At 45.2% G+C, this 14198-nt stretch overlaps 1 protein-coding gene across 1 annotated transcript; it reads left to right on the forward strand.

Moving 5' to 3' along the window:
• The first annotated feature begins 352 nt into the window (after positions 1-352).
• Positions 353-3041, forward strand: LOC113338234 (putative disease resistance protein RGA4). Its single transcript, XM_026583688.1, has 2 exons — positions 353-1381; positions 1476-3041. The coding sequence occupies exons 1-2, from the start codon at positions 414-416 to the stop codon at positions 3013-3015; spliced, it is 2508 nt and encodes an 835-aa protein (XP_026439473.1). The 5' UTR covers positions 353-413; the 3' UTR covers positions 3016-3041.
• The last annotated feature ends 11157 nt before the right edge of the window (positions 3042-14198 follow it).

A 14198-nucleotide genomic window follows, 5' to 3' on the forward strand; every position in this document is an offset into this window, starting at 1 on the left:
CTCCATAGGACTTTTCCGGAGATGTAGCATTAAGTTGTCTGCGATAACTACATGCATGGTTGATGGGTCCCCTTCCATGGCATATGGTCGAATACACCCTGGAGAAATCGGCTAGATGGTGTTAAAATGTGTTAAAATGATCAAGTAATCGTAACTTCACATTCACATGACCTAGGCTAGCTAGACAATAAAAATTCAAAGTTTATTGTAACTTGACAATTTAACATGGCCTCTAGGAAGTCAACGTTCAAAGTTTATCGCCATGCAACTTGACATGTCCGGCTAGTCAAAGTTCAAAGATTCTTTTGCAACAGCTCCACCATTCTCCAAGGTGCTCACTTTGCATTCGAATCTGTTCCAAAGAGAAGGACAAATATAATTCCTCTCCTTCATACTGTTATCAGAGATTAGAAATGGCTGAAATTCTTGTAAGCGCTCTAAGCGAGGCCTTAATTGCCAAGCTGGTTGCCTTTGCCTCTGATAGGATTTCTCTTGATTGGGGTGTCCGAGATGAAATGTCAACACTTCAAAGAACTTTACGCAATATTCAAGCTGTGTTAACTGATGCAGAGAGGCAACAAGTAGAGAAAGACACAGTCAAGTGTTGGCTGGAAAATCTTAAAGATGTAGCCTGTGAAGCCGAAGATTTACTAGATAAATTTGAATACAAAGCTCTAGCACATAGACTGGAAATCGAAGTTTGCAAACAAGATAAGCTAAAAAATTTCTTCTCAGTGTCAATTCCACTTGGATTTCGTCGGAAGATGGCTCATAAAATTAAAAACCTTAGGGAAATGTTGGATCAAGTGTCAATGAATAAAGACAGATTCAGTTTTGATGTTTCTAACGGTTCTAGTGGTAGTAGTAGTCATAGAAACCGAGAAACTCACTCGCTCGTCGACGCTTCAATGTTTGTTGGAAGAGAAAAGGATATATCAAGGATAATTAATTTGTTGCTGGACAAGTCATCCAGTAACCAACATACTTATCGATTTGTTCTCATTGTTGCAATGGGAGGGGTTGGGAAAATTACACTGGCTAAAGTAATTTATGACGATGATATTGTAAAACACCACTTCGAGATAAGAATGTGGGTATGTGTATCAGAAAACTCAAACCAGAAGCAGGTGGTCAATCAGCTTTTAGAATCCATTCATGAAGAGAGAAAAGAACTTTCAAGTTTGGATGTCATGATCAAAATTCTCCAAGAAAAGCTCATTAAAAAAAGATATTTGATAGTCCTCGACGATATGTGGAACAATGAGTACAATGAATGGGATGATATGCTCACTACTTTGTCTCTCATTGGCGCTCAAGGCAGCAAAGTCATCATTACTACAAGAAGTAATGAAGTCGCGTCCACAACGAGTTCGTTATACAGGTAACAAATCTTATTTCTTCGTGTCATAGATGATTCGTCTCGTGTAGATTCTAATATTTTTATCCTTATCGACGCCTGTAATTTTTATCACTAGGTATAGTTTGGACTGCTTGTCTGAGGAAGAGTGTTGGAGTATGTTGGAGAAAATAGTTTTCGGTCACGATGGAGTAGAGAAGACCACAAACTTTGTAAATATCGGAATGAACATCGCCAAAAAGTGTGGAGGAGTGCCATTAGCAACAAAGTTTCTTGGGAGTTTGATGTACTCCAAAAGGAGTGAACGTGAGTGGCTATCGATCGAAAACAACAACATATGGGATCTACCCGAAAGCGAATTGAAGATTGCAAGGGTATTGAAGTTGAGCTATGATCGTCTTGAACCACATTTAAAACAATGCTTTAGATATTGCTCTCTTTTCCCAAAAGATCACATCATGAACAGAGAAAATATTATTCGACTCTGGATGGCAGAAGGGTTCATTAGCTCTTCAAGACCAAATGTTCAAATGGAAGACGTGGGTGATAGTTATTTTAACAGTTTGTTGAGCAATTCGTTCTTCCAGGAGGAGACGAAAAATGAGTTTGGAATCGTAAAATCATGTAAAATGCATGATTTTGTACACGATCTCGCACAATCTGTTGCTAAGACTGAATGCTCAATAATAACTTCTAGCAAGATGGTTGGAGAGGAAATCAGTAGATATCGCCGTGTGAATTTGGTACTTGGGAATGAGTTCTCACGACTGCCAAAGCCGTTGCGTAAAGTAAAGAAACTGCGGACATTCATATCCACTGCACGAAATTCTATTGACAATACCTCCGCATTGCACATTTTCAAAAGCTTCAGTTGCGTACGTGTACTGGACTTGAGCTATAGTCGGATCAATGATGTACCATTATCAATTGGCAAGTTAAAACACTTGAGGTATCTCAGTCTCTCAGACTCCAAGTCAAGAGAATTACCAAACTCTATTACTACTCTTTATAATCTGCAGACATTGATTCTAAAAGATTGTTATGAGCTTAAAGATCTTCCTCAGGACATGAAAAAGTTAATTAAGCTAAGACATCTTATAATCAACGTAGGATGTGGTTTTTGGAACATTCCTCCGATGCCAGAAAAGGTAAGCTCTTTAAGTTCCCTCACTTGCTTACCGGTATTTGTTGTTGGAGATGGATCTCTATTTGGTATTAAAGAGTTGGGAGGCCTAAATCTCCTTGGTGGTAAATTAAAAATTCTTCATTTGAAAAATGTCCGCCATAGAGAAGAAGCCGAAGGAGGGCGTCTAAAAGAAAAACCGAACATTTTAAGCTTGAAATTGCATTGGAGGGATGGTGAAAGCTTTAGTGATGTCTATAAAAAAAGAATAGCTCTTATTGATGATTCTGAAGTCAAGGATTATGGCCATGATTTTGGAGTGTTAGAAGGCCTGGAACCTCATCGAAACCTTAAAAGATTTGGAATCTACAACTACCTTGGTTCAACGTTCCCCACTTGGGTGACGAGCTTGAAGAATTCACTTCCCAATTTGGTGCATGTCGTTCTAAAAAACTGCAAGAAATGTGAATATCTTCCCCCGCTCGGAATACTTCCTTTTCTTAAGGTTCTAAGAATAGAAGATTTGAATCTGTGAGAAGTATTGGAAATGAGTTGTACGGTAATAGTGATGGCCGTGTGTCTTCTTTTCCTTGTCTGGAAGATCTCTCTATAATTTGCATGGATCACTTGGTAGAATGGTCAGATGCAGTTTCATCGTCTTCAAGTACTTCAAGTTTTCCTCGCCTCGAGCGGTTGAAAGTCACTTATTGCCCCAAGTTTACCTGCATGCCAACCCAATTTCCATCTCTGAAAGCAGTTTATTTTTGTAGATGCAAAGGGAAATCGATTAGTTCATTGGTGGAAAGCAATCTGTCATCTCTTATCAACATCTATATCAAGTTATGGGACGAGCTTGTGTTTCTTCCTCAAGCATTGCTTAGAGGAAGTGACATTCTTTACTTTCTTCAAGTTGAGAGTTGTGAGTCATTTCAAGGATTTACTCCCGACCGGAATCTTGAGGACGGAGAGGACGATGATGTGAAAGCAATTCGAAATCAAGTCATTACTAACAATTCTCTACATGTGTTGAAAATCTGTCACCTTAGAAGCCAAAAGTGTATGCTAAGCAGTATAGGATATCTCGCCAAACTTGAAACTCTGGATATTGGTCCATTTACAGAAGCGCCGGACTTCTTTCCGTTTCCAGGTGCCAATGTTGACGAAGAAGAAACTGTAATTGGCGGCTACTTTCCATCACTTCGCGAATTATCTATAACTGGATGGTCCACAGTTAGTTTGCCGGATCACATTCAACACATCACTTCCTTGCAGACACTAGAGATATGTTGTTTTGATTCTCTGGTGGCTCTGCCAGAGTGGTTGGGTGACTATGCTTCACTCAGGGAGTTGGTAATATCAGAGTGCACTAATCTCAAGTTTCTTCCTTCAAAGGAGCAGATGCAACGCCTCGCCTCCCTAAAACAACTGTGTGTTTTTAAGAGTCCAATTATGAAGGAAAGATGCATAAAAGGAGGAGAAGAGTTTTACAAGATATCCCACCTTCCTCCAATCAGATTCTGAATTCCCATGTCTTATTAGTTGATTATATATATTCGATGAATTCTTATTAGTTCCGAATCAAAATTCTAGTTTTGTTTTCATTTTGCACTACTTGGACAACTAACAAAAGCATTTGCATTAAACTCTGTTGCGAGTACACAGCATCTGATTATTCTCATCAGATTCCAGATTTTTAGCATTATTTTGTGTCGGACATTATTAGCACCTATGCTGCTGACATGCCGTATTCCATGGAATCCATAATATGCTTGTAGTAATGGATATGTACCGAAGACACGGCACAAAATTGGCTAAGAGCAGTTCCTATGGACTCAACAAGTTTGATGAAAAACTGCGCGGCTGCACCAAACACGCTGGCGTGTGATCCAAAACCGCCAGTTTTTCCTTCACACGCCAGCGTCTGAAGTGAATCCTCCAGCGTGTGATTCAAAACTGCCAACGGCTAAATCTGGACGGCAGAAAAGTCTTGTTATCCAACGGTTAGAATTTTGAGTTCTATAAATACTCTTCATTTCAACTCCAAATTCACACATTCTACACCTCTAGTCTTCTTTACTCTTCTTCTATGAGCTTAAAAAAAATTCTTCAATTCAACAAATTTGTCGAAAGAAGATGTCTTCGGCGATCTCCGTATACTGAAGAAGAAGAAGATGAATATATTTTCAGAAACTATGTTTTTTTATTTACTCAACTTGCTTCAGCAAAATATCAATGGGTGAATTTCTCGGCGGTTATTCACGACGGGTTCTTTAATGACACCCGTAATCCGAGTCGTCGTGCTATATACGTGTTATGTACCATAGTGGTGAGTAGAGGATGTCCCCATATCATATCTTTGGTAGTGTTTAGTAAAGACAATTAGTAGTTAATACTGTGCCTCAGATGGCAATGCCCTTCTCCAAATGCTCAAGGTTGCACATTCAGGGGATGGATTGCTTGGAGTTCATGGTTATATTCTTAAGGTGGGTCAGCTGACTAGTATCACTGCAACTTTCGACTCACATTTAATTGGTCTACCAACTGCAGAATATGTATATGCTAGCCGATTACATGTGATTAAACCAAGTTTGCATGTCACTGCAATTTCTGTTTTCACATTCCTCACAATATTCACAAATGAGGTGACGAGATATGTTGAGTTTCTCGAGCTATTCAGAGTTACAGTATGGCTTGCAGTCAATGGTTCTATTCGTATTTCACCTCTGGGAGCTAAAGTAATGTTGAGGAAGCTAGTTTATCTCCTTATATCTGAGGCCAGGACTGCGTTTTCAACTGTTAATATTTTTAGTTCGAAAGGTGTTCTGTCTCTGGGAATGATTAATGTTGGTATTCGTATAGTAACTGTGTGGATAGTACTGGTAATTGTGGATTTCAGGCAACTTATACCAAGGGTAGTCACCAATGTACAAGTGCAGAGTGGAGCTCATGCAAATGGCACATACCAAAAACTACTGGAAATTCCAATCTCCTTGGAGTCGGGTGATATGTTAACCAATTTCTGTAGGCTTTGGTGTGAAGTGGATCCGCAGGCAGTGTGCGGCTTGGAAGGGAGTCGCTTGCGGCTTGGAAAAGATACGCTGGCGACGTGCATCTTGGAAGGGAGTCGCTTGCGGATTGGAAGGGAAGCGCTTGCGGCTTGGAAGGGAATCGCTTGCGGCTTGGAAGGGAGCCGCTGGAAGCATGCGGCTTTGTCTAAATTAGGGTTTGATATGCCGAAACTCTAATTAGCGCCCTTTACTAGAATCGCTGTAGAATTCCCGTACGGACTCGGATCTTGACGGTCTGTCCCTCTATTCTGATCGGAAAAGAATTCTCTATCTCCTTACTCGGGAATATTTAGGTTTTGGGCTCGTTTAGGGGTGAAAACAGCCCGACAGTAAAACTCAGGAAGAATTCAAGAGGGATGTCGGCATGGCCAAAGTTAGGTTTTGGTGGCACAAGCCAAAGAATTTAGCGTTGTGGCCAAAAAAGTCGTCACAAGTCTTTTAGTTCGGTGGAGGATTTGGACGGCTGAGATTTGCATCTCAGAAGGAAGGGTAGCCGTTGATTGTGGCTACCTTCCGTTTGGCAGCCATCGGCATGGAGGCGTGGTCGGCATGGCTTTGTCATGTTTTAGGCGCGACCAAATTAGGGTTTTGGCATAAACCGTGGAATTTTGCATTGGGCCAGAAGTTTCCACGCGTTTGGTGGCGAACTTGTACGGCTGAGATTTGCATCTCAGAGGGAAGGGTAATCATTGATTGTTGCAACCCTCTGTTTTGGCAGCCATCGGCATGGAGGCATGGCCGACATGGCTTTGGCATGTCGTTGGCATGGAGGTGCGGCTGGCATGGTTGGGCATTTGGCGCGTGAGGTTGGCTGGCATGCCGTTGGCATGGTGGTGCGGCTGGCATAGTTGGCATGCCTTTGGCGCGGAGGTGTGGCTGGCATGCCGTTGGCACAGTGGTACGGTTGGCATGGTTGGAATGCCTTTGGCGCGGAGGTGTGGCTGGCGTGGTTGGCATGTCGTTGGCACGGTGGTGCGGCTGGCATGGTTGGCATGCATTTGGCGCGGAGATGTGGCTGGCATGCCGTTGGCACGGTGGTGCGGATGGCATGGTTGGCATGCCTTTGGCGCGGAGATGTGGCTGGCATGTCTTTGGCACGGTGGTGCGGATGGCATGGTTGGCATGCCTTTGGCACAAAGGTGTGGCTGGCATGCCGTTGGCACGGTGGTGCGGCTGGCATGGATGGCATGCCTTTGGCGCGGAGATGTGGCTGGCATGGTTGGAATGTCGTTGGCACGGTGGTGTGGTTGGCATGGTTGGCATTCCTTTGGCGCGGATATGTGGATGACATGGTTGGCATGTCGTTGACACGGTGGTGCGGCTGGCATGGTTGGCATGCCTTTGGCGCGGAGGTGTGGTTGACATGTCGTTGGCACGGTGTTGCGGCTGGCATGGTTGGCATGCCTTTGGCGCGGTGACGTGGCTAAGTCCATTTAGGTGTGGAAATTAGGGTTTAGTGCGTCGGAACCCTAGTTAGAATATACGGCATGCGCGGTTGGCACGCTTGGCCAGCATGCGTGACTGGCATGTGCGGAGATGATGCTAGTCAGTACTGAGGGTTCTGTCGTGGAACATAGCATATATGTATAAAAAAAAGGTACCCTGGTAAATTTCTCGTAGACGTATTGAAAGGCTCAATAAATGTGCTAGTGGAGATATTGGTACTCAAGGCTCCGTTTCCTTACAGAGTGACGCCAATATTAAGAATTTAGGGTTTGGTGTACGAAGGTGATGTCGGTCAATATTAAGGGTTCTACCATGGAACATGACACATATATATATGTAAAAAAAAAGGTAACCTGGTAATTCTTACCCAGGCGTGTTGAATGATTCAATAAATGCGCTAGTGGTCCTAGTGACGTCATGTCAGATGTAAGGTTTTACGATTTTAACCCTAAGCTAAAAACCACCATAAAAATTATGTCTCCTGCTTAGCATGGAACAAGAGCATTGTTGCGAGGTAAGCATAAGATGGTGACAGGCGAGGACAAAATCGAAATGACAAGTCGTGAAAAGATGGTCAAGAAAACCCGACTAAACTTTTTCGAGAGGTAAGGAGAGTTCGTGATTCTCGTGTTGGCGGCCTTGCATAGATTCTACTTGTGGTGTTGCTGGCTAGACCGTGAAGTGGTGAGATGTAGATTTTCGTCTTGGAATAGGAGCCGCAGGCGTTGGTCGGCTTGGAATGGGAGCCGCAGGCGTTGGGCGGCTTGGAATGGGAGCCGTATGCGTTGGTCGGCTTGGAATGGGAGCCGCAGGAGTTGGTCGGCTTAGAATGGGAGCCGCAGGCGTTGTTCGGCTTGGAATGGAGGAAACTGGCTTCGATCAGCGGAATGGTGGAAACTGTCTTCAGTCCGCAGAACGGTGTAAACTGGTTTCAGAACTTCGGCTACCAAACGATGGTGATGACGCTGGAACTTCGGTTATCAAATGGTAGTGATGGCGGCAACTTTGTCGAAATTAGGGTTTGGGATGCCAAAACCCTAATTAGCGCTCCTTACTAAAATCCTTATAGAATTCTCGTATGAACTCGGATTTTGACGGTCTGAACCTCCATATGACCGTAAAAGAATTTCCTATCTCCTTCCGCGAGAATATTTAGGTTTTGAGCTCGTTTAGGAGGTGACAACGGTCGGACAGTGAAACTCAGGAGGGACGTTGCGGGCCTGGGGTAGCATAGTCGCGCCGAGTCATCTGTTCCCGTTCATAGAGCAAGAAAGGAACTTTATTCTGTGCAGAACTCTAGAAACTCCGCCCGTATGAAAAGAGGTATTGACATTCTTCTGTTTTATGTTCCTCGTTTGTATCCGCGCTTTCGTCTGCAGTGTCTCTCTAGTGGATTCCAAAATTTACCAAACTCCATTGCATTCTTGGGACGTATGGATGGAATATATGCTCAACAACGATCATGTCGTTGTTAATCTTGGAGATTTTGGTTGCGGTATCGGTCTATCCTCGGCTTGAGGTTGTCCAGTGCCTGGACCTTCTGATCGTGATGATGATGTGTTGTGAATGCTTGTATGGTCGAAAACTTCTGGTGCCCCCGGATGAAATAGGGAGACGATCCGTTGCCGATGTGCTGCTATCAAGTCTTCCAGGACTTTGATCCAAGCGACATCCTTCGAACAATCTTCTGAATCTTGGACTATCGTATGGAATGAGATGTGGTAAGAAGTCCCCAGTTATACTTCGGTTTGATCCGATGGCATGGATGAATATGTGAATGTATCTTTCTGGCATGCTCTTGAAGTCTTTGGTGTACATGTACGGCTCCGTGTTGAGAAATTCCTGCGGCTCGTGAAACTTCGACAATGACGATGTTGAAGTCAAAAATAACCTGGTTGAGGGGAGTGAAAGCGTCTCATGATGGTAGTCCCTATGTGTATCATATTTTCATTGCATCGCCTTGAATCCACGTCCACGTTATTTGATACAAGCTTATCGTACTCTTCTGGATGTAACGCTGGGATGCTCAAGATATGGCATGGACGAAATATTCTGGATAGCGAAGATGTAGGAATGAGAGAGTTATGTTGTTTATCATGGATCGCTCTATTTCTTCAAGAAAATGTTTCAGTCGCGTCTCTGGAGTTATCTCATGAGTCTTTGATGGTCGTTTCCTCTGAGCAGGCTTGGGATCCTCCGCGGCCTCATAAAGTTTTGAAGGCATATTCTAGACAGAGAGGTGATGATATTCTTGCGCTGCACCCTCGAATAGTAGATGACCTTGTTGCGGCTATGGCCTTTTGGTTGACTGTTTCTTCTGAGCTTTGACAGTGAAGGGATTCCGTGTATATCCTCAGTCCTCAAGTATAGTTTACATGTTTCCATATTTGTAGTGATTGCTGCTGTGGTGAAGTTCTGGGTATCAACAAATGAGCGACAACAATTCTTGGTAGCATATGTAATCAGAAGAGACTACATTGTCGTGGTAACAAAGTAGGTTGGATGGAATTGTATGGCATCCGTGGAAGTAAAAGGATTGGATGGAGTTGTACGGGCATCCGTGGAAGTAAAATAATTGGCTGGATGCGTAAGCGAGCAAACTGTCCATGACTACGAAGATTGGTTGGCTGTGATCATGATCCTTGACATGGGGATCATGGTGGTACGACCCTTTGCAGGAAGAAGCGTTGTTAAAGCAGCTTCGGCTCTTGGAGAAGATGTTGAAACTTAAGAAGCCGAACGCTGAAGCCTCGTCTTCGGATTCTGGAGAAGCTTATGGAGAGAACGCTGAAACGGAGCGGGTGCTGGAGCGAGCGTTGAAGCGGATCGTATGTCGGAGTGATCGTTGAAGCAGAGTCGTTGCTGGAGGATGTTGAAGCGGAGCGGATGCGTTAATCAGTGTGCTGTCAAACTGGATACCCTTGAAGCGAACAATGGTTAGGAGTCCCCAGGTCCATCCATCAATCTTGCTTTCCAGGAGAGGTTGGGGTTTGGGAACGGCTTCTCTGGTTGGAAACAGCTGCTTCCCTGATGCAGTGCGGTTGAGGGCTGCAAATATGCCTTGACGTTGCGCCTTGGGGAAATATAGAATCTCACATAAATGTTTCATCATAGACTGCACGATTTTGCGGGCGAAGTCCCCAGAAATCATGCATATCCTGACTGGAAAAGAGTCTTTCTGAACTCAAGGGGGGTTTCTGATTTTTCTTTGCTTCGATTTTGGAGAAGTCGTTCCTGATCTTTTCGTGTAATGAAATTGGATTTTTGATTCCCTTCTACTGGGCGTTCAAGAGCAACGCTGGAAGGAAGCAAGTTGCTGGCGCAGGGAAGATGAAAGCTGTTGTAAAGATGCAAGCTGTTAGCGCTGGAAAGGATGCAAGATGCTGGCGCTAGAAATATGCAAGCTGGTGTAAAGATGCAAGTTGTTAGCGCTGGAAGGATGCAAGATGCTGGCGCTGTAAAGATGCAAGTTATAGCGCTGGATCAGCTTGGAATGGGCGCTGTCTTGGCGTGGACGCTGGCTTCGCATGGATGTTGGCTTGGATTTGGTATGGCGCGGACTGTCCGCTGGGCATGGCGCGGACTGTTGGCTTGGCACGACGCTGGCTTGGCGTGGCGCGGACTTGTTTTTGCGGTCCTAGTTGCCTTTTTCCATACGTATCTCAAATAAGAAATCATTTACTTATTCAAATTCCAAAAGTTTTATGCGTATGAAAGGGGTTGGCTCTCCTTTTTATCTCGTATATTTGTTCTCACGTCCTGGTGTTAGCGGTAGCAATAAAGTGGGCAAGCATATTCCAGCTATGTACTCCAGCGTTTCTCTTTCAATTTGTTTTCTTGTGTTGGTGCAAACCCTAGCCATAGGTATGCCCTCCACAAATCTGTAGAAATATTGTTCTTCTGAACTGGTGTAAACCCTAGTCGTGGGTATGCCTTTCATAAACTTGTAGAAACACTTCGTCATAAACAATTCCTCTTCGAATATCACTGTAGTAACGTCGGCTACCTCATGAATAATGGCGGGTAATCATTATTATGCAAAGTAGGCACGTATGGGTAGGTGACTTTTTTTTGTTCTTTGAAAGGAAAACAAAGCGCTTGGTTTATGGTTTTGATTTTCTGGATTTTTGGGTTGATAGACAAGTATTACCCCTGTGGGTTTTGGATTATTATTTGGAATGAACTGTTTTAGAATATTGATGTTTTTGGGTATGAATATAAGTGGCATGAGTACCCCAGGGAAGTCATGGAATTGTGAATGTTGTATGATAGTAGAAAGCATGAAACACGGGAAAAATATGGCTATCGGTTTTTTATCTCCCCTGTGAAGATTTGAAGTAGTAGACCATGTATTTTGTATAGCAAGACTTACTCGGTTTTTCGGATCTCCTGATGAAAAGGAATCTCCCGGTTGTAAGACCGAGTTTTGTGGGAAGCACCGCCGTGACTGTGGAAAGTCCCCAGTCATCCCTTGTCGTGTCATGACTGGTAACCGGGCCGTCTGGTAACTGAGCCGTCGATTCCTGGGCGGGTCATTTGGATTCTACCGTCCTGACGTCTGGGTCGAAATATGAGATCGAGGATTGAAAGTTTACATTGTAACTGAAAGATCAATCTCCCACTGTGGTCGCCAATTGTTTGAGGGTGAAAACGGTTTCTGCTGATTTCAGTAATTTCGGGTGTGTGGGTGAGAAAAGAGTCTAAACCCTAAACAATGTACTACAAGGGAGTAATTTAGATTCAAGATATCAATCTGTACAAATCCGGCCTAAATCAAGAAATGGTCGTTCTAGACTTGCTTCGGTCACAAAGATGAGGAGAAGAGTTGGTTTTGGGGAGGGAAGCGAAAAGAGTGTTGAGACCAGAATAGTTGATCCTAGAAGAGTAATTTTTTTGTAACTTGCATCAGAAAGTGGGAAGCTAACAGATGGGAAAGCTAGCAAACGTTTTCTGAGTGTTGTATGCTCCTGACCAGAACTTATTGTTCGGTGGAAATAGGTAAGACCTATTTATACAAGTCGAAGTGAAACGTACTCTGGTCTCGTAAGAAATGGAAAACGGATGAGTAAATGGGAGGAGGTGGTAACCGGTAACGCCTGGAATTGATGTTCCATAAAAGAAAGCGGTTTACCATTACTCCCTATATTTACTAACCGCCTCATCCTTATGACATTGTCTTGTAATGGGCGTAGCGTACGCCGCACGTTGTAAACCGCCAAACCAATACCCAATGAGCATCCCCCATTTTGTGACATGTGTTGATGTATCGAGTGTTTTGATGGAAAACATGTAGCATGTTACTGTTGTTTGGCAACTTGAGCTTGGGAGACTTGCCGGCTCGGTGGTGACCTTCGACGGTCGAGATTTTGCATCTTGAGAGGAAGGGTTGTCGTTGATTATTGCAACCCTTCGTTTGGTAGCCAGTGGCATGGATTTAATATGGCCTAGTTTAGGCGTGGCCAAAAGATAGGGTTTTGGCATTGTTTGGGCGCGACCAAAACTAGGGCTTGGCGTCGAGGCAAAATGTTGCCCTGCATTAGCTGGTAACCTTGGACGGCTAATATCTGCGTCTTAGATGGAAATGTGGACATCGATTGTTGCAAGCCTTCGTTTTGGAATACGTGAAGGGAAGGCCGGCATGGTATGGTTTAGGCGCAGCAAGGTGGCTGGCACGGCATGTCATTGGCACATGTGGCATGGTCGGCATGCCTTGGCGCGGTTTAGGCGTAGCCAAAACTAGGGTTTTGGCGTTGGGCCATAGGTTACCATGCGTTGGTTGGTGACCTTGGACCGCTAAGATTTGCATCTAAGATGGAAGGGAGTCCGTTGATTGTCGCACGCCTTCGTTTTGGCAGCCGTGAGGGGAAGGCCAGCATGGTATGGTTTAGGCGCGACAAGGTGGCTGGCACGGCATGAATTGGCACATGTGGCATGGTCGGCATGCCTTGGCGCGGTTTAGGCGTGGCCAAACCTGGGTTTTGGCGTGGGGCCAAAGGTTGTACCATGCGTTGGTTGGTGACCTTGGACGGTTAAGATTTGCATCTAAGATGCAAGGATTGCCGTTGATTGTCGCACTCCTTCGTTTTGGCAGTCGTAAAGGGAAGGCCGGCATGGTATGGTTTAGGCGCGGCAAGGTGGCTGGCACGACATGAATTGGCACATGTGGCATGATCGGCATGCCTTGGCGCGGTTTAGGCGTGGCCAAAACTAGGGTTTTGGCGTTGGGCCAAAGGTTACCATGCGTTGGCTGGCGACCTTAGTCGGCTAAGATTTGCATCTAAGATGGAAGGGTGGTCGTTGATTGTCGCACGCCTTCATTTTGGCAGTCGTAAAGGGAAGTCCGGCATGGTATGGTTTAGGCACGTCAAGGTGGCTGGCACGGCATGTCATTGGGACATGTGGCATAGTCGGCATGCCTTGTTGCGGTTTAGGCGTTGCCAAAACTAGGGTTTGGTGTTGGGCCAAAGGTTACCATGCGTTGGATGGTGACCTTGGACGGCTAAGATCTGCATCTCAGATGGAATGGTGGTCGTTGATTGTTGCAACCCTTCGTTTTGGCAGCCAGCGGCATGTAGCGGGGCCGACATAGCTTTGGCATGGAATCGTGGATGGCATGGTTTTCCATTGGCACGGTGGCGCGGATGGCATGGTTGGCATGCCTTGGCGCGGAGGTGTGGCTGGCACGGCATGCCATTGGCACATGTGGTGTGGCTGGCATGGTTGGCATGCCTTGGCGCGGAGACGTGTCTGGCATGGTTTGTCATTGGCACGGTGGTGCGGCTGGCACGGCTTGCCGTTGGCACGGTGGCGCGGCTGGCATGGTTGGCATGACTTGGCGCGGATATGTGGATGGCACGGCGGCTCGACTGGCATGGTTGGCATGCTTTGGCGCGGAGACGTGGCTGGCATGATTTTCCATTGGCACGGTGGTGCGGCTGGCATGGTTGGCATGCCTTGGCGCGGAGACGTGGCTGGCATGGTTTGCCATTGGCACAGTGGTGCAGCTGGCATGGTTGGCATTCCTTGGCGCGGAGACGTGGCTGGCATGGTTTGTCATTGGCACAGTGGTGTAAGAATATAGAGTTTGGTGTACGAAGGTGATGTCGGTCAATACTAAGGGTTCTACCGTGGAACATGACACATATATATGTAAGAAAAAGGTACCCTGTTAATTCTTACGTAGGCGTGTTGAATGATTCAATAA

Source organism: Papaver somniferum, unplaced genomic scaffold (assembly GCF_003573695.1).
Source record: "Papaver somniferum cultivar HN1 unplaced genomic scaffold, ASM357369v1 unplaced-scaffold_19, whole genome shotgun sequence".
Lineage (NCBI taxonomy): Eukaryota > Viridiplantae > Streptophyta > Magnoliopsida > Ranunculales > Papaveraceae > Papaver > Papaver somniferum.